The 25,211-nt window shown below is 46.5% G+C and overlaps 1 protein-coding gene across 6 annotated transcripts in view; it reads right to left on the bottom strand.

Annotated features, from left to right (window-relative positions):
• The window catches only part of LOC141575137 (uncharacterized), a 60,948-nt gene that overhangs the window by 1,342 nt on the left and 34,395 nt on the right, over window positions 1-25,211 (bottom strand). For 5 of the 6 annotated variants that reach the window (XM_074353642.1, XM_074353643.1, XM_074353641.1 and 2 more), the window contains 2 exons: window positions 20,577-20,768; window positions 4,144-6,097 (listed from right to left, as the gene is read on the bottom strand). In XM_074353642.1, the coding sequence (XP_074209743.1) occupies window positions 5,785-6,097; window positions 20,577-20,768 (505 nt within the window). In that variant the 3' untranslated portion in view covers window positions 4,144-5,784. Of the gene's footprint in view, window positions 1-2,693; window positions 2,840-3,399; window positions 3,567-4,143; window positions 6,098-20,576; window positions 20,769-25,211 lie in introns of those variants that run through there. The other variant, XR_012502493.1, reaches the window with a different exon arrangement.

Genomic DNA, 25,211 nt, shown 5'->3' with positions numbered 1-25,211 from the left:
ATGTGGCAAAAGGGACTCTGCAGATGTGGTGGAGTTGGGGATCTTGAAGTAGGAAGCTCATCTTGGATTACCTGGGTGGGCCTAAGGTAGTCACAAGGGTCCTCATGGGTAAGGAGGGAGGTGGGAGGCCAGGGTCACATGAGGAGGTGCGATGATAGAAGAAGAGTTTGGAGCGATGTGCTTTGAGGATGGAGGAAGGGGCCATGAGCCAAGGAATGCAGGCAGCCCCTAAAAAGCCAGAAGAAGAAAGGGCACATTCTCCCCTAGAGCCTCCAGAAGGAACGTGCCTGGCCAGCACCTATGTTTTAGACCTTTGACCATCAGAAACCTAAGAATAAATTTCTGTAATTTTAGCCACCCAGTTTGAGGTGGTTTGTCTCAGCAGCCCCAAGAGGGTCATACATGGGGCTCCTTGGACATAGGGAATGTGCCATCATCCTCTCAGCTCCTCCCCTCTGTGGTCCCTGCCTGGAGATCCCTCAGCCCTCCCCACAGTGTTCCCACTCCTAGTTGCTCAAGGCCAGGGGAAGGCCTGGTCCTTGTCCACTCCAGGCCTCAAGGGATTCACGCAGATGAGCCATGTGGTTGCCAATATCATGATGGATTCTGGACCAATCTAGAGGAGATGAGAAGGGCTCCATTGGCCCCTGGCCCCTGGGGATCTCTCAGAAGGCAGAGGGAACCCCAACACTAATATTTCCCATGCGAAGTGAGCTGTGGTTTGCACTGCTGTAGAGACACAGCCAACTGTGTGTGTGTGTTTGTGTGTGCATGGACACACTTGCACGTGTGTGTTGAGTGGGGCCAGGAAGTGAAATCCACCTTGAGTGAGAGGAAGGTCTAAGAAAGGCCCAGAAAAGGTACAATTAAGATAGAGGGGGGCAGACCAGGCCAGGAGAATGAAAGCCAGCACTTGTCAAGCACCTACTGAGTGCCAGGCACAGTACTCAAATTGTTATAGGAACCTTATTAAGTGGAGGCTGTTAGCGACCCCATTTCATGGGTGATGAAACTGAGGTGAGGCCACAATTCCAGTAAACAACAGATTAATGCCTGGAACCAGGTCTGTCCTGCCCCACAGTCTGAGTGCTGAGTGCCCCTGTGGCCGTTCTCTCCTCAGACCTGTTTCTGGGGGCCCTGTGCAGGGGGAGGGACACTTTGGGGGAAAGAAGAGAGCCCCGGGTTGGAGGGTGGGGGCCAGAGCAGGCGACGTGGCAGATGAATCTAGAAGGAATCTCTCAGATGGGCTTGGGTGATTGAAAGGCTGAGGGAGGCAGGAGGGGGTCATCTGCTGGGACTCCTAGGTGTCCAGCTCAGTGGTGTCCTCAAGCTAGGGGGCAGGGGGACTAGAGGTCAAGGGCCCTGCGTATGTCCAGAGGCAAGCAAAGGGCTCCAGCCCTGCACTCCATGGGCATGACATCTGCAGGGGAAGGCAGGTGGAGGACAAGGCTGGAAGTGGGGTCCAGGGTGACAGCCAGATGGGGACTTGGGAGGATGAGGGCTGAGCCCTTTGTTTCACCTCTGGGTGCAGCTGACTCTGTGAGAAGGACGGGCCAGGCCAGACAGTCAGAAAGTCCACACCATTGGTTAGGGCCTGAGACTCGGGAAACCTGGGCCCACCTCCTACCAAGGGGGCAGGTGGCCAAGCTTCCCCCCTCGGGCTCAGCAGCTCACTGGGCCATCATGGAACCTGCCATCAGCGAGGCCCTCCCACAGGCCAGGCACACCTCGTCCCTCCCATGCGGGTCTCCTGGGGCACCACAGCGTATCACCCCAAACTGAGTGACTCTGCAAACAACAGAAATGTGTCCTCTCACGGTTCTGGAAGCCAGAAGTCTGACACCGAGCGTCTCTGTGTCTCTCTCTCTTCCTATAAGAACACAAGTCATTGGGTTCAGGGCCCACTGCAAATTCAGAGTGGTGTCATCTCGAGATTCTTATCTAGTCACATCTGCAAAGCCTCTATTTCCAATTAAGGTCATATTCTGAGATTCCAAGTGGATGCAAATTTAGGGGACACTATCCAGCCACTGCACCAGCCTTTCCACAACCCCGTGAAGGAGGCCTCAGAGTCCCACACTGCGAATGAGGACACAGGCTCCGGGGGTGAAAAGACCGCCGGAGGTCACAGGGCAGGGACACGTGGCAGGGCAGCGTCTCTAACTCCAGAGCCCAACACTCTCCCCTCCACCCCACGGTGCCATCTGTGCGAAAGATGTGATGCCGGCGTGGGAGGCTGGGCCCTGCGGGGAGGCAGTGGGCTTGCAGTCAGGTTGTACTGCCTTATTTTAGGGCACCACTTTCCCTCTCCGGGCCTGTCTGCCCGCTTACAACACGGGGCACAATAAAGAGCAGAAAGATATCTTCACACTCCAACAGCGGACTCATGTCTGGAATATAGAAAAATACACCAAGAGCCCCTCAAGGAAAAGACAGACAACCCAAGAGGAAGATGAGAGGGGAGAGAACTAGAAGGGCAGCTTTACAGAAGAAGAGATCCAATGACAATAAGCATATGAAAATATATTTAATGAAAATGAAGATTAAAACCACGATAAGATCAAAATGAGAAAAGATGGAAAGTGCCAAGTGTCGGTGAGGACACAGAGCCTGACCCGCTGCTGGAACGGGGGGGTGTGGTGGGCACTTTGGAGGCGTCTGGTAGCATCTGCCAGAGCTGAACCCACACATACCTTTCAATCCAACAGTTCTCCTCATGGGCTTGTATGAAATGGAATATGAAACATTTGGAAGCAAAATGAAATGGACAGCTTGGAAACTGCTAGAATACCCATCAGAAGCAGAACTGACCACAGAATTCAGTGCCTCCAGCAGAGTCCTGGAAGGCGACAAGAATGAACAAACTAACTACAGGCAGCAGCAGCAGGGACGCAGCTCACACACAGAATGTGAAGCCACGAAAGACTGACAACTGGAAATAAATTCTACTTACAGAAAACCCATAATCTAATCTGAGGGGTTGCAAGTGAAGGTGGCAGTTTCCCCTGAGTGCTGGTGGTGGGAAAGGGACACGAGTGGGGCCCCGGGGTGTTGGTCACATGTTGCATCACTGTGAAGATTCATCCACTACACACCTATGGCAACATTATGAATATATTTTTTGTAAGTATGTTACACCTCAATCAAAACTGGAAAATATGCCTCAAAAACAGACGCTGTCTGAGGTCCTGCCAGTAACGCTCTCAGGGACAATGGGCTTAGGAAGGGGCAGCCGGGGGGACGCTGCCAAGGGCTGGAGCCCGGGAAGACACGGAGAGGGAGGAAGCAGGACGTCCCGGGGGGTCTCCACAAGGAGAGCAGAGGCAACACCACTCCCCCCCTCAGGGAAACTGAGGCCCTGAGAACACACAAGGGAGGAACAGAAATGGCCTCACTCACGCGGCAGATGGCTTTTTCTGTCGAGAAGTCCCCAGCACACAGCATCTCCTCGTGCACAGAGTAGTTCCTGCCTTGGCCAACTCTTTGTTCATATAACATATTGCAGAACTTGTTCTCAACGAGGCCCCCCTTTCCCTCCTGGAGACGGAAGGGCTCGAGCAGAGGCCCTGCGAGGACGAGGAGGAGTTGAGTGAAGTGCGCTGCAGCTCAGCTCCGGGCCGCTCCGCGCTCCCCGCTCCTCCGCCCTGCTCGCCGCTGCGCCCCGAGCCCGGGGTTGTCTCGGCACAGCTGGGCCTGCAGCACTGTTCCAGTCCTACCTCTGCCTAAGAAGCCCCCTCCTGTTTGCTGAACTCCTCCAAACTCATCCTATTCCCTCCACCTCTCTCATGGTAACAGACCACACCTCTTCTATTCCGCAAATCCCACCAACACATACCCTTCACGGGTGTTCAGCAACCATCCAGCAGCCTGCCTGCCCTTTCACAAACCATCCCATCCGTTCTCCGTTTGTCTATCACTAACCTTTCCTTCCACCCACCAATCCTCCCTCCATCTACCTAGCTCTCCTTTTGTCCCGTTCACCCACTCACCCTTCCATCCATTTGCCCATCCACCCATCTCTTGACCCATCTCTCCATTCCCCCCTCCACCTACTGATGTGTCCACTCACTCCATCCGTCTGCCCACCATCCTCTCACCTACGCACCCCCCATCTTCCCTTCCCCTCACTCATCCTCCTCCCTCCCCCTCCCCAATCCATCCTCCCATCTACTCACTCACTTATTCATTTGTCCTTGTGTTTAGTGTCTTTTAGACACTAGTGATACAGGGGAACATACTCAGTTGGGGGATACAGGGAAGTGAAGTGAATAGTAGAATGATTTTAGATCTAGTAAGTGATGTAAAGGCAACAGGGAGCTGTGGTGGTAGGGGTTGTCTATTTTTGCTCATGTGATCCAGTAAAACTCCTCAGAGGAGGAGCCGAGTTGTTCATGTAAAGGAACGAGTCCCGCCAAGATGAGCAAGTCGTGCCCAGGAGAGCAGGGAGAGCAATCGGGGCCGGGAGCCCAGCCACGGTGACGCCCCGATGGAGTGGCTGTGGCACATTCACAGCAGGAAGGAGGCCTGCGGCTGGGCAGTCACGAGTGCACGGGACGCAGCAGGAGATAAGCACAGAGGGATGCAGGCCGTTATGCAGAGCCGAGGTAGGGCATCTGGACCTTTTTCAAAGCATAAGTGAGAAGGCACTGAGGGTAGTGAGCAGGGGACTGACACGACCCCTGCTCTGAAGCAAACATTCAGCTGGTGGGGACTAAAGCAGAGCCCACAGGGTGGAGCTGGAGACCGGTCTGGAGGTGCAGGCAAGAATGACGGTCTCTAGGACCTGGGGGCAGCAGCAGAGCACCTGCTAGGGCCAGGCCCTGGGCACAGGTTGGGACATTAAACCAGCAAGACAGGGTCCCTGCCCTCAAGGGGAAGCAGTCTCTGTGTGTGTATTTGTGGGTGTGAGCGTGGTGTGTTGTGTTGGTGTATTTCTGTTTGTGTGTGTGTGCGCGCGTGTGTATGGTGTGGGAATACTGGGGATCTGGTTATCCTATGACAGGGAGAGTTACTGACACACTAGCAGGTGCATCCTACCCAGTGAAGACAGGGTCCATCCAAAATGCCTGCAGCACCTCTGCCGAGAAACACCGTACCAAATAATTACAAATATATGTGCTTTTTCCACTTAATTTTGCACTGTAAGCATTTCCCAAACCATGAACATTCCTTTCTTTAATAAAGACTCTTGCTTATAAGTCTTTGCCTACACTTCTCCTTTTTCAATCCTAAAAAAACACCTTTTTCCTGCATTATTCAGTTCACTGAATAAGCCTACAAAGTAGATAGTTGACCTGTGTTGGAAGAACAGCACAGCGAGCTTCAGAGAGGTCAAACACTCTCAGGTCATAATTATTCTAACTTTATCCTGCAGGCTCAGAGGTCAGAGGTCAGAGTTCATAAATGTGTTTCCTCTCCAGTTTTCCCAAGTGCCTCCTATGGCAATGGGAAATAGGAGTGTTTGTCAGTGGCTTGGAATGGTCCAGGCCCCAACCATGACTTCTGAGTTGAATCAAGTCATCTGACATCCATGGTTGATTAAAATCTTGGAGTCAAGCCTTAGAAAGACTCCAAGAACACAATCCTTGAGTCCAAAAGTCAGATTCCCAGACTTGCGGAGATCTGGACTCAGGGAGCACTGAAGCTTTAGGATCACACACTTTCAGAACTAGAACTAGACTAGTCCGGTCCTCTGGAAATGAGGCACGGCAAGCCAAGGTCCAGCGGCCACTTTGCCTGGGGACCCCTCTGTCCTCCTCCCCTCCCTGCCCCTCCTCCCCGCCCTCATCTGCCCCCTGGTCTCTCCCATGCCCCCTTACGTTCCTCACTGAGCATGCCCCAGCCCGTTATCCAGCAGGACGAGTTACTGGGCAGCTGCATGCAAGGAGCTGGGAGGCAGGCGGGGATGATGTAGGAGGTGAAGTTCACAGGAAAGAGCAGCTGCAACATGGCTATGTCATTCCCAAAAGGGTGAAACTTATCAAAGTCTGGGTACACGATAATCTGGCTCACGGGTATCTTCTGGGTGTGCCTGGTGTGCTGGTACAGCTGGGTGTTTCCTAACAAGACCCGGTAGTTCTCCAGGAATTGAGATTTTCTGGAGGAGGAAGGGCGCATGGTCACCATCATGTCTGAATGTGAGCCAGCTCTCTTTCCCTGCATCCTCATCTAACTGCCCACCCCTCTACCCACCAGTATGCCACATGGCTTTTGTCTCCCCATTTCTAATGGTCAGGAGCCCTTCTTTCTTGAGGCTAATTGATACTCTACTTACAACGTCAGCATATGGCTTCTCCATCACACCCATGAATTGGAGGAGCATTGAATCCTAGTGCTGGATGGTGGGGTGGGGGGCCATCAAATGAAGGCCTTGTGATTGTACACAGGAGGAGTTCTGGTTCAGTCCCAGCTCTAACTTCTCCCTTCCCAAGGCTCCCTACAGCCCACCTTCTGCCCCCACACTTTTCTCAACCCTCTTTTCTTTAAACATCTTCCTGCCCAAGGGCTGCTTGTCCACTTAGTTATAAGTGCTCACAAAAGATTGTTAAATGAGCAAATGAGCACAGGGAATGGAAACTTGCCTTGTTCCCTGAGTACGGGTGTTAAAACTTCCCTGACCTTGCATGCATGGCTCATCCACCCGGACACCCTCCCCCTGCCCCTCTCCTGCAAGCCCCTCCCTCTCCACACCCAATGGAGCACAGAGCTTCTCCTGACCTGCCCCCCCACCATGTGATCTGCTTTTCTCACCCATGTTGGGCTTTCTCTTCTGACAAGACGGAGACACAGTGAGGTGGGGTCTTACCACCCCAATGCCACAGAGGGGCGTGCATACAGCGTGGCACAGAGTAGGTGCTGACAGGACTCTGGGTTCTCAAAGCTCCAGCTCCTGGCCCTGGGCTGTGATGCCCCTGCTCCCTGCAGACCCCTCCTCATGCGTTCAGAAGCTAGGCACTGGGCCAGGCCCAGGAAGGGCAGTGAGTTAGGCTCCTCCACAGTCATGTCATTCTCCTAGGGAGCCCCATCTCCCACCTAAGCAGCCTGGCAGCAGGGGTCCACCCACTCACACCAGTGACCACAGCTCCTCCTGGGAACTCAGTTTTGCACAAGCAAGCAGAATGGCCCAGAACAGTTCCAGTTTCTGCCTACAGTCTGACACCCAGGAATGTGGGGACACTGAGAAGAAGCTGTGGTCTGAGGTTGGTCTACACCACATGGCAGCCAGGACCAACACTTCCACTCTCCTGGGGCACATCTGTGTTAGGGGACAGGCACAAGGGCTGAGGACAGAGCATGAGGAGGATCAGACAGGTGAGCGAGGAGGACAGTCCAGGTGGAGGGTACGCAGGTCAAAGGCAAGGATGATGTGGGTTTGAAGGCCACAGACCACCCCAGAGAAAAGCCCAGAGGACTGTTTTGGGATGCCCATCACCCCTTTTCTCCCCTTCCCCTGCACCCCTCTCCCCAGCACCCAAGGAAGGAGGACTCACTTGAGAAAGCAGTGGGCAGCAGAAACCAGCCAGCGGGAGTTGATGAGGGTGGCTCCACAGACATGCGACCCCTGGTACAGCAGGCTGGCTTGCCATGGCCACTGGCCCACCACCGTGTTCTGGCTGCCGTAGACCTTCCCTATCACCTTGGGTTTCCCACACACAGTGGAGACGCCCCTGCCTCCTATGACAGAGACACTGCTAGTGCCCCAGGTGCCACTACCAGGGAAGCCCCGTCCACTTCAGAGATGGAAAAACCAAGGCCAAGTGTCCAGAGGCCTACCAAAATGACAGGGTGCCAAGAATTGGACAGCAGAGCACAACTGAGCAAGCCCCGTGGGGATGAGAGCTCAGTGGTCTGGTGGGCGGGAGGGGGACCAAGGGCACCCACAGCACATGACAGCAGCATCTCCAGGGTGATGGACATCCCTGAGTGAGCCTGCCAAGGGCTGGGCCATCACAGCCATTACCTCCCTCACTTAGCACTCCTCAGTGCCTGCTCTGCAGAGCCAAGAACTGCAGGCCTCAGAAGCTGCCAATATTACTTGCCCAAGATCATGGTTGCTAAGGGCTTGTGCCCCCTCCACGTCATCCTAGTATCTCAGGGAAATAGGTTCACAGTCAGAGCTCTGTAGTGCTGTGTGACCTGAGGAAAGTCACTCCCCCTCTCTGACTCAGGGTCCTCCATTTCTAAAGAGGGAGTGGGCTAATGAAGACAGCCCTGGCTCTAGGACCCACACTTGGGAGGGCAGGGGCGTGCCCTGGCCCCCTGAGAGTGGGCCTCCCGGCCTAGGGCCTGTGCTCCCAGGGCCTCAGGGAGGGAAATGAGACTCCTGGGCCCCAGACTAAGGGCCACTTATTCAGCAGTTCCGGTGCTTCCCTCCAGCCAGCCTGCCAGCCTCGGGGCCAGACCCTGCTACCTGCCCAGTCCACAGCCCCACAAAGGTCCTGGGGTGGTTCCCACCCAGAGGCCCCACAGTGGGGGCCTGTGACCCACCTGTGTTGAGGTGGTCTCTGGGCTGCCTGGCTGGAGGGAAGGGCGAGAGAAGAAGAGGCCCCCAGGCCCTGGTCACAGCTGCGCCCCCCTGAGGCCCTCCTGTGTAACCAGCCCCAGACCCACACTGAGGCCCCAATGCACCTGTGGCTCCTGGAGCCAGCCGCTGTGCGTCAGGGGTCAGAGGGCCGCCCTCCACCGGACCCCCAGCGCCTGGGGCCCGGCCAGGTGCCGCCGATGCACTGGCGGAGGACCCCCGCAGCTCCGGGGTGGCCGCTGGCGGCAGCAGCAGCAGCCAGAGGAAGGCCACAGGCCGGCCTCAGCCTTCGGGGAGCCATGCCCCCGTGCCCATTGTCAAGGTTGCTGACCCCCAGCAGGCCCCGCCTGACCCTGGCCTGACCCAGCCTTGAGCCTGGCCCCTGAGCCTTGGCCCTGACCCTGCCTGGGCCCATCCCCGATCCCACTCTGCCCTTATTAACTTTAAACAGCTCTACTGAGGTAAGATTTATATACCATGAAGTTCACCTATTACAAAGGACAATTCACTGATTTTCAGTACATTTTTATTTCTTTATTTTTATTTAAATACACTTTTTATTTTAGAATAGTTTTAGATATATGAAAAAGTTGCAAAGAGTTCCCACATCCCTCTCACCCAGTTTCCCCTAATGCTAAGATCTTATATTACTACGGCCCATTGGTGAGCCAATGGTGACACATTAATATTAACCGAAGTCCATTCTTTCTTTTTCATTTTTTAAGGTTTGAAGTGTACATTGATGGAGCAATCAACAGCTTCACAGATAAACAAAAACTAAAATATTTCAGCACCACCAAACCAGCTTTACAACAAATGTTAAAGGACCTTCTCTAGTCATCAAGCCATAAAAAAAAAGGGAACAAAAAGAAGAAAGAGTGAAAAACAAGACCTACAAAAGATAGCTTTGGCTGCTTGGGATCTTTTGTGGCTCCTTATGTATTTTGGAATTGTTTGTTCTAGTTCTGTGAGGAATGTCGTGAGTATTTTGATGCGGGTTGCTTTGGATCTGTGGGTTGCTTTGGGTAGTGTGGCCATTATGATAGTGCTGATTCTTCCAATCCAAAAGCACAAGAAATCTTTCCATTTCTTTGTGTCATTTTGGTTTTCGGAGTATAGGTAACCTCCTTGGTTAAGTTTATTTCTAGGTATTTTGTTGTTTTCGATGTAATGGAAATGTTTATGCCAGTTTTAAAATTCTGGTTTTTGAAGTGAAAAAAAAAAGTGAAAGAAGGGCTGCAAATGGCAAAATATCCTTCTTTCTTATGGGTGAGTTGTATTCCACTACATATATGTATGCTGCATCTTCATTATCTGTTCAACTATTGATATGCACTTAGGATGTGTCCATATCCTGGCAATTATAAATAATGTTGCTATTAATAACAGGGTGTATGTATATTTTTGAATTAATTCTTATTTTGTGGTTGGCTTTATTCCTTTGATAACTATGTAAGCTTAAAAAGTGAAAGCTCTAAACGTTCTTAGAAACAATGAACAGTACATATATGTAAATTTAAAAATATATGTGCAGTAAAAAAAAAAAGAAATGAGCTATCAAGTCATGAAAGACATGGAAGAAACTTTAAAGACATATTACTGAATGAAAGAAGCCAGTCTGAAAAGGCTACAAACTGTACAATTCTGACCAAATGATGTTCTGGAAAAGCCACAGCTACAGAAACAATAAAAAGATCGTGGTTTTCAGGGGTTTGAGGAGGAGGAGGAGGAAGGAATGAATAGATGGAGCACAAGGGATTTTTACGACAATGAAATTATTCTGTATGATATTGTAGTGGTGGCTAAATGTCATTATGCATTTGTCAAAACCCATAGAATGTACAACATCAAGAGTGAACCCTAGTGTAAACTATGGACTTTGGTTGATAATAATGTGCCTATGTTGGTTCATCAATTTTACCAAATATGCCACACTGATGAGAGATGCTGAGGGTAGGGGAGTATATATATATATATATATATAGAGAGAGAGAGAGGGGGGGGGGAGGACTATGTGAGAACTCTGTATTTTCCGCTCAATCCTGCTGTGAACCTAAAACTGCTCTAAAATAATATATTAATAAAAATTTTAAAAAGCTTAAGGGGTACAGCATAATGGGTTGACTTACATACATCATGAAATGATCATCACGATAAATTTAATGAGCATCCATCAACATCCATCAATTAGATACAAAATTAAAGAAAGGGAAGAATTTTTTCCTTGTGATGAGAACTCGTAGGATTCACTCTGACAACTTTCATATGTAACATACAGTAGTATTAATGATATTTATCACGTTGTATGTTACATCTATTAATACTTACTTATCTTATAACTGGGAGTGTGTAGCTTTGACTGCCATCATCCAGTTCCCTGTCCCCCCAGCCCCTGCCTCTGGTAACCACAAATCTAATCCCTTTTTCTATGTATTTGTTTTTGAAGTATAATTGACCTACAATGCTACGTTAGTTCCTGTTACACAGCAGAGTGATCTGGTATTTCTGTACATTTCAAAATGGTAACTGCAATTATCATGTGTCACCACACAAATATATCACATAGTGATTGACTATACTCTGCACACTGTACATTTCATACTCATTTGTTTTGCAACTGGAAGTTTGTACCTCTTAATTCTTCCTCACCTGTTCCTTTCCTCCTCCCAAAACTCTCACTTCTCGCAACCATGTGTTTGTTCCCTGTATCTTTAACTCTGTTTCTGTTTTGTTATGTTTGTTCATTTGTTTTATTTTTTAGATTCCGCAAATATGTGTAATCACACAGTACGTCTTTTCTGTCTTATTTCACTTAGCATAATATCCTCTAGGTCTAGTCATGGTGTCGCAAACTACAAGATTTTATTCTTTACCAGATATGTGATTTGCAGTATTTTCTCCAAGTCTGTGGCTTGTCTCTTCATTCTTTTAACAGGGGATTTTGAAGAGCAAGAGTTTTTAATTTTGATCTAGTCTAATTTGCCATTTTTTTCTTGTATACATCATACTTTTGATGTTATAGTAAGAGGTTATGAAGATTTTCTCCTATGTTTCCTTTGAGAAATGTTAAAAGTTGTTTTTTACATTTGGATCTATGATCAAGTTTTAGTTCATTTTTGTCTCTGATGTAAGTTTCTATTTCTTTGGGGTGTTTGTGTGTGTGTGTGTGTGTGTGTGTGTGTGTGTGTGTGTGTTGTTGTTGTTGCTTTTCTTGTGGGTGTCCATTTACTCCAGTACCTTTTCTTGATTAAAAAAAAAAAAAGCCAAAAAACAAGGTTAGTCTTCTTCCCATTGAGCTGTCTTGGGACCGTTGTGAAAAACAAATTCATCATAAAAAGTAAGGTTCTATTTCTGGATTTTAATTCTTTGCCATTGAACTGTGTTCCTATCCTTTTCCAAGAAGCCCAATGTCTAGGTTAATATGTGTTACAGTAAAATTTGAAATCAGGTAGTGAAAGTTCTCCAGCTTTATTCTTTTGCCAAACTGTTTAGACTATTATGCATCCTTTGCATTTCCATATGAATTTTAGGATCGGTGGTCAGTTTCTACCCAAAAGAAGTCAGCTAGTTTTATACGGACTGCACTGAACTTTTAGATCAGTTTGAGGAAAGTTGCCTTCTTGATAATATGAAATCTCCTCATCCATGAAAATCTATTTCTCCATTTATTTAGATCTCTAATTTCTCTTAGCAATATTTTGTAGTTTTTGGTATATAGATCTTGCACATCTTTATTCAATTTATTTCTAAGTATTTTATTCTTTCCTAAGCTATTGTGAATGAAATTATTTTGTTAATTTCCTTTTCATTTTTTATACCTAGTATATAGAAATGCAATTGATTTTCTTAAGAAATACTGCTTCTTATTACCTTCCTAAACTTGTTTATTAGTTCTAGTCTGTTTTGCTATCTGCCTCACACAGGCTTTTATTCATATTTGTATACCCATGTCCAGTTTTCTATCAATATGTACTGAATAAAGGAGACACTTTGCAAGAGTTAAGGTCTGAGCAAATTCTGGATATTGCTGAATTTCAGACAGAAGGGATTGCCTTTGCAGACTTTTAACCAATTGAGTAATAATTCTTTCAGAGCTGGAAAAATGTCCCCCAACCCACTAGAAATACAAATTCTGAGGCTACAAGGAGTCGCCTATGGATATATTAAAAGGAAAATACCTAGATGATGTTCATCATGGTCTTCACACGTAATCACAAGAAAACTAGCAACAGATTAAGAGGCCAACATCGAAAGTATGACTTTAAAACTATTGTACACCCAAAAATGAACTCATCGACCTTTAACAACCATTAATGTATAAGAATGTTTATGATATAGTGTTAACTGGAAAAGAAATTCAACAGTTCAAAAATATAGATAAAACTTTGGAAAGATAGTCCTAAAAGTATTGAAAGTGATTGTTGTTGGTGTGTATTTCCTAATTCTTTTCTGTTTGTATTTTTTATTTTTCTAAAATGAACTTGGGTATTATCATATTGAGAAGACAATGTTAAAAAAGTTATTTCACCAAAAAAACTTGTGTGGAAGGGTAATCAGTACTATCTAGGGTAGTTGCAGACATATAGACACTCAGCAAATACTTAAGAATATTTATTCAGCATTGACATTGTTAAGTAGAAAGAATATAACACTTAAGTAATATTCAGAATATTTCTTCACTCTGTAATGATAGGTAAATAAATTGGGTTCTGGTTTGGAAACCCTAAAAATATATTGAATATATAAATGGATGAATCTTAAGTCTGATAACAGTTTAGGGAAAACAGTAAGTAGCAAGAAAAACAATAAATAAAATTGCCTCCAAAATGGCAACTCTCTTTTTTAACATACGTATTAATACTGTGAATGAGTCTGTCTTACGAGCATGTGAAAGCTGCATGAGAATCTTGTAGGGAAAATTATAGAGAAAAGACACATAGAGGAAAGGAGGGAGAGGAAGCAGAATGTCTGAATCCACTAATCCCACAGCAGGGACAGAGAAACAGATTTTGAGCAAGATCTAGAGGAGAGACAAGCTACAGAAAAGACAGGCTGCCTGGAAACTGAGCTGTGGGGACATTAGCTGGGTTAGGCAGGGAGCAGTGCTTAAATGATGGCCAAATGACAAAGGCCTGTTCTTCAAATACTAACAGGCTAAAATGAGCAGCTAGTTCTGCAATTGACGGCATAATGTAGGGTTAATGTACTGGTAAGGGAGTAAGTTGGAGACTCAGGCAAGCCTCGTGCAGGCTCAAGAACTTATTAGTCGTGTGAATGCAGGCAAGTTATCTAACTTCTTTGAAATCGGTTTTCTCATCTTTCTGTTATAATCTCAATTTTATATTTGTGTAATGTTCTTATAATGATGTCATAAGAATTAAATGAGATAGTGCATGTAGGGTGTTTAATACAGTGCCTGACATATAGTGAGCTCTGCATTCATGTGTTAGGTATTCTAATCTGGAAGAACATGAACCTAAGGGTCAGAGCCTCATTGGAGAAAGGGCAATCTAATGGCTTTTTAATAAGGAGGAGGACAAGGGGAGCAGAGTCAAGAACACACTAGAAGGAATTACCACTTTAACCATGTTCCCAGATACACAATGCTACAATGTAAAACCGTGTTAGTGTTATCGCTCAAATATGCCAATACATACCGTTTATACCTAAAATTCCCTCTCTTGGATTTGGCGTGCTAGAACAGGACATGCTATGCTGAATAGAGTGGAGAAAAGAGATGCTGCCAGAAGACAAAAGATGCCAAAGAGACAGGACTCTCTCAACATTTGGGCCTTGAATGGGGGAAAGGGTTCGGAAGGGATAAATTGGGAGTTCGAGATTTGCATTTCCAGATACTAATATATATAAATTAGATAAACAACAAGTTTATACTGTATAGGCACAGGAAACTATATTCACTATCTTGCAGTCACTTATGGTGACAAAGAATATGAAAACAAATATATGTATGTTCATTATGACTGAAGCATTGTGCTGTACACCAGAAATTGACACAACATTGTAAACTGACTATCATTCAGTTTAAAAAAAAGTATATATATCCACAAAAAATGAAGAGACATTTCACTGAAGAAGTTATACAGAAGGCAAATTAGCACATCAAAGATGTTCAAAAGCATTAGCCCTTAGAGAAATACAGGTCAAAACTATGATGAGATATCACTTCATACCTAGCAGAATGGCTAAAATAACAAATAATGACAACACCAAATGCTGGTGAAGATACAGAGAAAACAAATCACCCATACATTGCTGGTGGAAATGTGGTACAGAGGAGTTTGTAGATCAAAAGCCCTGAGAATGGTTGCATTAGGAATGAATTATTTTCCTTGAAAAACAAAAGCATGTGCATAGTAGTTGTATTTCTCTGAAACTATTGCTCCAAAGTATATGGCTGCAATCATTTGTATTAATAGCAACTTTTAACCAAAATAGCTTTTATTTCACAAAAAAACTAGAGGGTAATTGTGAATTTTATGATATACACTGACATTTTAGCAGATAAACAAAGCTTATGAATATATGTAACACAACTTTCTATAGCTGTCCACATCCTTTATAAGGCTTCTCAAAGTTGCAAAAATAAGCACATTCATTAACACACCAAAAAATAGCCTCTTTTTAGCATTTAAAATATAAAACAAAAGCATATAAACTGAAAAGTATGCTTAGTAACCAATGTTTCATTGTCATATCTTAGAAATGATTTAGGCATCTGATGAATACCTGAGAATTAATTTAAGTCTAAGGTTGTAAGTTACCTAAATATAGTCTTCAAGCTAACAAACTATAAAATGCAACTACTCTTGGAATTCAGAATAATAATTCAATTTGGTTGAACACAAATTTACACTTTTTATAATCGTAAACATTAAATGGAGTTAATACTAGCTTATTTGATCAATAACCCAGAATACACTTAGGAAGAACATTCCCAACTAGAGTGAGATACAGGCTTGCATTATTCTTAACACTGGGAAGTTGGGGCCACTAGTTCCCAGAACAGTTACCTAGGTCTACCTTTTGAGCAGGAGCCAGGATGGGAGTGGTGGATGCAAAACATACACTGGCATCTCCAGCACATGTCTACAGTCTATTTACACAACAGAAAATAAAACTTTTTTATAGTAAAATCTATAAATGTTTCCATTCAAGCACCACAATCCTTTTACTTTTCAATCACACTTTAAATTTCATCAAAGGTGTCAATTCTAAGCTCAGTGGCACTGGAAATACATTCAGCTAAACTGTATTTGAAGTATGTTTTTCTGAGAGCTGGAGGTTAATTTCACCCATTTGAAAATTAGATTCTTACTTTTTAAGGTATGCAGTTATTTTTCTATAATAACTCATCATGAAAGAAGATAGGAACTTAGTATCTTATTAATTCTAAAAAAATTCTTTTCAGTTTTTGGCTTCTCTCCAAATAGACATTCTGTGCCAAGTGTTGAACTTAACTCTGTCTAGATTAAATGCCCCAGAGGGCATGTAATGGGGGATAAACTGTGACTCTGTTACTAGTCAGAAGACCTACTGAATTGCATTTTTAAAATAGCACAACTTTTGTGTGTGTCCTAGGAAGATGGGCCACCTCAGGTCTAGCTAGTGGAAGGAAGTTGAGATTTTCTAAGTCTCATATTCAGACATAAAAAAGGACAGAAATCAAAGGAGGCTTCCAATTACTTACTATTTTGTAAGAAAATCACGAATTAAAACACAGAGACCTGGAAATAAGAACTTTGTAAGACTTTGTAATCTTTGCAGGTCACTCCTGCTTGTCATTTTTGTTGCTCCTTAAAATCTTTTATTTAATTATTATTTTTGCAGGGTGGGGGTAGGTAATTAGGTTTATTTATTCTTTTTTTGTCTGCCTAGTCTTTTTTTTTTTACTTTTTTAAATTGAGTTAAAGTCATTTTACAATGTGTCACATTCCAGTGTAGAGCACAATTTTTCAGTTATACATGAACATACATATGTTCATTGTTGCATTTTTTTTACTGTGAGCTACCACAAGATCTTGTATATATTTCCCTGTGCTATACAGTATAATCTTGTTTATCTATTCTACATATGTCTGCCAGTATCTACAAATATCGAACTCCCAGTCTGTCCCTTCCCACCCCACTGCCCCGTGGCAATCACAAGTTTGTATTCTATGTCTATGAGTCTGTTTCTACACATGAAAGTCCTGCAAACCTGGGGCAGCACAGGCTGCCCCCAAGCCAGGCCACTGGGAGATGGGACTACACACAAGGGCTTGCACAGGACAGCCCCACTCCCGCCACTGCTGCCCCTGCCCCCTGACCACACCACGCCAACCTCCTGGGAGCAGACTGACCTAAAGACGTGGGTGCGGTGAACCTGGGGTGGCAGAGGCCACCCCCAGGTCAGGCCACAGGGGAGATGGGAGCAAATGACTGGCTCCCAAGGGGCAGCCCCCCTCCTCCCACCACTGCTACTTCTACCTTCCTCCCAAGCCCCCTGACCACACTGAGCCCGTGGTCTTCCCAAAGTGGGTAGAGACGGAACATATCTCAACATAATACAAGCTATTTATGACAAACCTACAGCCAGCATGATACTCTTCAGTGAAAAGCTGAAAGCCTTTCTGCTAAAATCTGGAACAAGACAAGGATGGCCTCTCTCACCACTTCTATTCAACATAGTAAGCAGTGGAAGTCCTAGCCATAGCATTAGACAACAGAAGGAAAGAAAAGGGATCTAAATTGGAAGCGAAGAGGTAAAATTGTCATTATATGCAGATGACATGAAACCATATATAGAAAACCCTAAAGCCTCCGCATAAAAACAAATAGAGCTAATCAAACAATTCAGCCAGGTAGCAGGAGACAGTATCAACATACAGAAATCAGTGGCATTTCTTTACATGAAAGTAATAATCCCTTTTAAAACCACATCCAAAAAATAAAAGACTAGGAATAAATATGCCCCAGAAATTGAAAGACTTCTATGTGGAGACCTACAAAACCCTGACTAAGGAAATGAAATAGGACTTAAAGAAATGGAAAGACATCCCATGTTCTTGCACTGGAAAAATTAATACTGTCAAAGTGGCCATGCTGCCCAAAGCCATCTACAGATTTAATGTGATCCCTATCATAGTATCGAGGACATTTTTTCACAGAACTACAACAAACCATCCTAAAACTTATATGGAAACACAGAAGACCTGAAATTACCAAAGCATTATGGAAGAAAAAAAACGAAGCTGGAGGAATAACCCTCCCAGGCTTCAGACAATCCTACAGAGTTACAGTCAAAACAGCACAGCATTGGTACAAAAAAAGACCTACGGGATCAATGGAACAGGATAGAAAGTCCAGCAATAAACCCACACACGTGTGGTCAATTAACCCATGATGAAGGAGGCAAGAACACACAGTGGAGGAAAGACAGTCTCTTCAATAAGTGCTGCTGGGAAAGCTGGACAGCTACCTGTAACAGGCTGAAATGAGAACATTCTCCAATAGCATGTACAAAAATAAACTCAAAATGGATTAAAGTCCTCAATGTAAGACCAGACACTGTGAAACTCCTAGGGGAAAACACAGGCCCAACACTCACAGACATACATTAATGCAATGTATTTTTGAACCAGCTCCTGGACTATTGGAAATAAAAGCAAAAATAAACAAGTGGGATCGAGTTAAACTCAAAGGATTTTGCACAACTAAGGATACCATCCACGAAATGAACAGACAACCTACAGAATGGGAGAAAACCTTTGCAAATGATGTGACTGACAGGAGACTAATTTCCAAAACACACAAACAGCACATACACCTTAATAGCAAAGACACAAGCAACCCAATCCAAAAATGGGCAGAAGACCTAAACAAACCATTCTCCACAGAAGATATTCAAATGGCCCATAGGGCACACGAAAAAAATGCTGAGCATCACTCATTGTCAGAGAAATGCAGATCAAACCTACAATGCGGTATCACCTTACACCAGCCAGAATGGCCATCTTCGAAAAGTCTACAAATGATAGATGCTGGAGGGGGTGTGGAGAAAAGGAAACCCTTCAACAGTGTGGGTGGGAGCATAGACTGGTGCAGCCACGATGGAGGACAGTATGGAGGCTCCTTAAAACAATGAAATTAGACCTACCATGTGATCCAGAAATCCCACTCTTGGGAACGTAACCGGAGAAAAATAAAATTCAAAGACACATGAACCCCAGTGTTCACAGCAGCACTCTTTACGACAGCCAAGACATGGAAACAACCCAGATGTCCATCAACAGATGCCTACATAAAGAAGATGTGGTACATCTATACAATGGAACAGTGCTCAGCCATAAAAGAAGAATAAAATCATGCCACTTGCAGCAATATGGATGGACCTGAAGATTGACATTCTAAGTGAAGTGGGCCGGAAAGAGAAAGAAAAACGCCATATGATATCATTTATATGAGGAATCAAAACAATAACAACAATAATAATAAGGCCACAAATGGACTAACTTTCATTTTGACTTCTTCAATATGTGTAAGCACATCTGACTGTCCTTTATGATCGTTAATACCGCATTCTGTTGATTCTTCTTTTGTAGTTGGCTTTAGCCCTTTGATAACTATGTAAGTTGAAAAACCTAATCTCTTCTTAGAAATGGTAAGTAGTACATATTATGTAAATTAAAAAAAATGTGCACTATACTGCATATATGTATCTACACGCAATATAACGTGTATGTGCGGTCAAACTGTAATAATTCTACCTAATAAAACTGGAAACGTTGGGGGGGTGGTGAGGGAACAGATATACACATCAAGGGAACAGAATAGAGTCCAGAGAGAAACCCACAAAGTTCTGGTCAACCTTCGACAAAGGAGGCAGGAACAACATACAGTGGAGGAAAGACAGTCTCTTCAGCAAATGACGCAGGGGAAACTGGACAGCTGCATGGAAATCAATGAAGTCACGATACTCCCTCACACCGTGCACAAAAATACATTCAAAATCGCTTAAGGACTTAAACATAAGACAAGACACTACACGCCTCTCAGAAGAACACACAGGCAAAACATCTGACACACACGTCAGTAATGCTCTCCTAGGGCAGTGTACCCCAGCAAACAGACATGAAGCCGCAAATACACAAACAAATGGGACCAAACTGAATTTATCAGCTTTCTGCACAGCAAAGGAAACCATAAGCAGCACAAAAGGACAACCTACAAGATAGGAGAAAATATTCGCAAAAGATGAGACTGACAATGGGTTAATTTCCTGAATATATAAACAGCTCATACAACTGAATAACCAAAAATCAACCCAATCCAAAAATGGTCAGAACTAAACACGCCATTCTCCAGTGAAGACATACAAATGATCAATAGACATATGAAAAAATCCTCAGTATCACTAATTATCAGAGAAATGCAAATCCAAATTACAATGAAGTATATCACCTCACACCAGTCAGAAAGGCCTTCATTGAAAAGTCCACAAAGGAGAAATGCTGGAGAGGTTGCGGAGAAAAGGGAACTCTCCTACACTGCTGGTAGTAATGCAGTTTGGTGCAGCCATTGTGGGAAACAGTAGGGACAGTCCTCAAAAGACTAAAAATAGACTTGCCAAAAGCTTTTGATCTCTGTGGCAGGGCGAACAGCTCCCAAAGGCCCAGGCCCACCCTTTATTGTGCCCCAGGTCAACTGTGAAGCAGAAGGTCCGGGGTGGCCTCCACTGGCCAGGCTGGTCCACCTACACAGGAAGGCCACGACCTGAGGACCAGTGGGAGGTGCTCCCTGGCTGTCCAGCTGCCTCCCACCTCCAGTAGTTGCACCCGCTTTCCCAAACCCGGGAATAAGCGGCAGAAAAGACTACTAATGAGGGGGCTGGGGCACCACAAACCAGGGTGGGCGATCGGACCCGCCTCAGGGTCCTAACAGGATGTGCGGCCTGGGCCTCACCCACACACCCCTCCCTGTGCGCCTCCCCAGCTGCACAGCCCAGGCCTCACCCGCCGTCTCCCTGACCTGTGCACCCCCACCAGGGCCCCCTTACCTGACTAGTGAAGGCAGCAGAGGTGACAGAAAGTGGCGGCCCAGACCCCAGGCCGCGTTCCTCCTTGGGTAGCTGGTCCAGGAGCACCGGGCTCTTGCCCAGCTTCCACTGCTCTGGGCGGGCTCAGACGTCCAGGCTTGCATACCTGCCCCGCCTCTGCTGGACCACAGGGGGAAGCTCGGGCTGGGGTTCCTGCAGTGTGGGAAAAGGAGAATGGGGCTGGGTGGGGCCGGGCGGGGAGGGGTGTTGGGGAGGGCCTACCCTGTGGCCCGCCCCTCCATGTCCCCAGCCCCAAAGCCCCCACCCTGCCACCGACTGGGTCCTGATACTCAACTAGTACCACCACAGGCCCTGGACCAGGCCACATTCCCCAGCTGCACCCCCTGCGTGCCGTCCCCCACCCAGTCACTACCTCCCCACCTCTGGCCAGGCCTACTACCCGACCTGGACCCCTAAGACAAAGCTCCTTCTCCTTACACTGAGGTCCCTGCCTTCACACTCCCCACAAACCAAGCTGACCCCTCATGCCCCACTTGGGGTCTCCCCTCACCATCTCAAGATGGTCCCCCTCACCCTTCACCCTGGGATTAGCGCCCACCCCTCAGCAGGGTCCCCCCACTCCCGGCAGCCCTTCATCCTTCAGCCTTTCCCCCCTCACCCCGAGTGCACCCCTAACCCGAGCTGACCCCCTCACCCCTCACCCCTCGTGGGCGGGGCAGTCCAGGCTCCAATCACCATGGTGACAGCCACCAGACAAGGATCCTGAGCGTGTGCGGGCATGCAGTCAGCTGTCCCAGGCTCAGGGCGCGGGCAGGCGGGGCTGGAGGCAGCTGCAGTTCCTCAGCTTGCAAAGCACTTCTCCCTGTCAGCCTGCTCCTGGGAGGCAGGCGGGGGGCTATCTAGGGGACTCGGCAGTGGCAACAGCAGGACTGGGGCTGCCACGTGCTAGAGCAGGCATCTGCTCCCATTTTTCGCTGTCACTGCTGCAGTCCCCAAACACTGAATTCACAGTGTCCGCCTCTCAGGAGCAGCATGAACTGAGGACAAGCCTCCAGGGAACCTGGGGCAGCAGAGGCCACCACCAGGCCAGGCCCCTGGGAAGATGGGAGCAAACCCACAGGGAGGCACAGGGAAGCCCCCTTCTCCCACCACTGAAACTGCCACCTCTGCAATCTTCCTTGCTCCCTGACCAAACTTCACAGGCCTCCAGAGAGCAGGCTGACCTATACATGTGAGTCCTGCAAACCTGGGGCAGCAGAGGCCAGGCCACAGGGGAGATGGCACTAAATCCAAGGGCTTGCAGGGGGAAGCCACCCTCCTGCTGCCCCTGTCCCCTGACCACACCATACCAGCCTCCTAGGAGGCAACTGACCTAAAGACGAGGGTCCAGTGAACCTGGGGCAGCAGAGGCCGCTCCCAGCCCCAGCCACAGGGGAGATGGGAGCAAATGAATGGCTCCTGAGTGGCAGCCCCTCTCCTCCCTCTGCCGCCATTACCTCTGCTACCGTTATCCCAGCCCCCTGAACGCACTGAGCCATGGTCTTACTAAAGTGGGTACACAGGAAACATATCTCAACATAATAAAAGCTATTTATAATAAACCCACAGCCAGCATACTACTCTACCAAGAAAAGCTGAAAACCTTTCTACTAAAATCTGGAACAAGACAAAGATGCCCACTCTCACCACTTCTATTCAATACAGTATTGGAAGTCCTAGCCAGAGCAATTAGACAACACAAAGAAATAAAAGGGATCTAAATTGGAAAAGAAGAGGTAAAACTGTCATATATGTGGATGACATGATACTATCTATAGAAAACCCTAAATGCTCCAAACAAAAATAACTAGAGCTAATAAAACAATTCAGCAAGGTAGCAGGACTCAACCTCAACATACAGAAACCGGTGACATTCCTTATACAAAAGGAATAATTCCTTTTAAAACTGCATCCAAAAAAATAAAATACTTAGGAATAAACCTGACCCAGGAAGTGAAAGACATATGCAGAGACCTACAAAACACTAAGGAAATTAAAGAAGAACTAAAGAAATGGAAAGATATCCCATGTTCTTGCATTGGAAGAATTAATACGGTTAAAATGGCCATACTACCCAAAGCAATCTACAGATTTAATGCGATCCCTATCAAATTACCCAGGACATTTTTCACAAAATTAGAACAAATCATCCTAAAATTTATATGGAATCACAAAAGACCCGGAATTACCAAAGCATTACTGAAGAAAAAGAATGAAGCTGGAGGAATAACCCTCTCAGACTTCAGATAACACTACAGAGCTACAATCAAAACAGCATGGTATTGGTACAAAAACAGACATACAGGATCAGTGGAACAGAATAGAGAGCCCAGAAGTAAACCCACAAGCTTTTGGTCAATTAATATTTGATGAAGGAGGCAAGAATATACAATGAAGTAAAGACAGTCTCTTCAGCAAACGGAGTAGGGAAAACTGGACAGCAGCATGTAAATCAATGAAGTTAGAATACCCCCTCACACCATACACAAAAATAAATTCAAAATGGCTTAAAGACTTAAACATGTAGACAAGATACTATAAACCTCTTAGAAGAAAACAAAGGCAAAACATTATCAGACAGACATCTCAGTAAGGTTCTCCTAGGGCAGTCTACCCAAGCAATAGAAATAAAAGCACAAATAAAGAAACAAATGGGAACTAACTGAGCTTATTTACAAGCTTTTGCAAAAGCAAAGGAAACCATAAGCAAAATAAAACGACAAACTACAGAACGGGAGAAAATATTTGTAAATGATTCAACTGACAAAGGCTTAATTTCCAGATTATATAATCAACTCATAAAGCTTAATAACAAAAAACAAAGAACCCAATCCAAAAACGGGCAGAAGATCTAAACAAGCATTTCTCCAATGAAGGCATACAAATGACCAATAGGCACATGAAAAAATGCTCAGTATCACTAATTATCAGAGAAATGCAAATCAAAACTACAATGAGGTATCTCCTCACACCAGTCAGAATGTCCATCACTCAAAAGTTCATGAAGATAAATGCTGGAGAGGGTGTGGAGAAAAGGGAACCCTCTTATACTGCTGATGGGAGTGTAGTTTGGAGTAGCCATTATGGGAAACAGTATGGAAATTCCTCAAAAAACTAAAAATTGACTTACCCTATGATTCAGCAATTCCATTTCTGCTATATATCCGGAGGGAACTCAAATACAAAAAGAGACCTGCACCACTATATACAATAGCCAAGACATGGAAGCGACCTTACTGAATTTTCAGCAACAGATGACTGGATAAAGATGTGGTATATTTATACAATGGAATACTACTCTGCCATTAAAAAGGATAAAATAATGCCATTTGCAGCAACATGGCTTGACCTAGAGATCATCATTCTAAGTGAAGTGAGCTAGAAACAGAAAGAAAAATACCATACGATATCAGTTGTATGTGCAATCTAAAAAAAAAGACACTGTGAACTCACCTACAAAATAGGAGCAGACTTGTAGGCTTAGTAAACATTCTTACGGTTACCAGGGAAAGGGGCTGGGAAAGGATAAATGTGGAAGTTTGAGATTTACAAATGTTAGTCACAGAAACCTACGTTCAGTATCTGGTAATAGCCTCTAATGGAAAAGCCGCTACAGCCACTAACAGAGGAAGCAAGAGAAGAGAGGAGAATGAGCTATCCTGGGCTATAGCCCAGTCCTCCTAAAGTCCTGGCCTGCTGCTCACGCTGCCCCCTGACCACACGGCGCCCTCCTCCCAGGAGCAGACTGACGTGAAGACATGCGTCCTGCCAACCTGGGGCAGCACAGGCCGCCCCCAGGACAGGCCCCAGGGGAGATGGGAGCAAGTCCACCTGCCTCCCCCGGGGGCAGCCCCCTCCCGGCCACCCCCTAGCCACACCGCGCCTGCTTCCTGGGAGCCCACTGTCCTGGAAACCAGTGTCCTGCGAACCTGGGGCAGCGGCGAGGAGAGGGGCGCTACCCCTGGTGAGCTGGGTGATTTGCCCCATCTCCCCTGCGGCATGGCCTGGGGGCGGCCTCTGCTGCCCCAGGCACATCCCCAGGTCAGCCTGCTCCCTGGAGGGGGGCGCGGTGTGGTCGGAGGCAGCGGCGGCGGCGGCGGTGGCGGAGGGTTAGGGGTCTGCCCCTGCCAGTTTGTGGACTTGCTTCAAACTCCCCAGCCACCAGCCCTGGGCTCAGCCTCTATTGCCCCAGGTCCACGGGACTCAGGTTACAGATCAGCCTGCTCCTGGAAGGCAGGCGCCATGCTGTCAGAGGGCTACTGAAGTGATGGCGGGATTGGGGCTGCCCAGTGCAAGCATGGGGATTTGCTCCCATTTCCCGCTGTCACTGCTGCCGCCCCCTCACACTGACCGCACCTCGCCCGCCTCCCAGGAGCAGACTGACCTGTCACCTGCGACCCGTGAACCTGGGGCAGCACAGGCCGCCCTCAGGACGCGGGGTAGATGGGAGCAAATCCACAGGATCCCAGGGACAGACCCCTCTCCCCGTTGTAGCCAATGATGTCGCCGCTGCCGCGGTCACCCCCGCACCCTGACAGCGCCGTGTCTGCCTCCCAGGGGCAGGCTGATCACCAGACGTGCACCCTGCGAATATGG

The sequence above is a fragment of the Camelus bactrianus genome, chromosome 26, assembly GCF_048773025.1.
Source record: "Camelus bactrianus isolate YW-2024 breed Bactrian camel chromosome 26, ASM4877302v1, whole genome shotgun sequence".
Classification (NCBI taxonomy): Eukaryota; Metazoa; Chordata; class Mammalia; order Artiodactyla; family Camelidae; genus Camelus; species Camelus bactrianus.
Note: the sequence above shows the minus strand (reverse complement) of the source record. Positions and strands in the feature narration are given on the sequence as shown.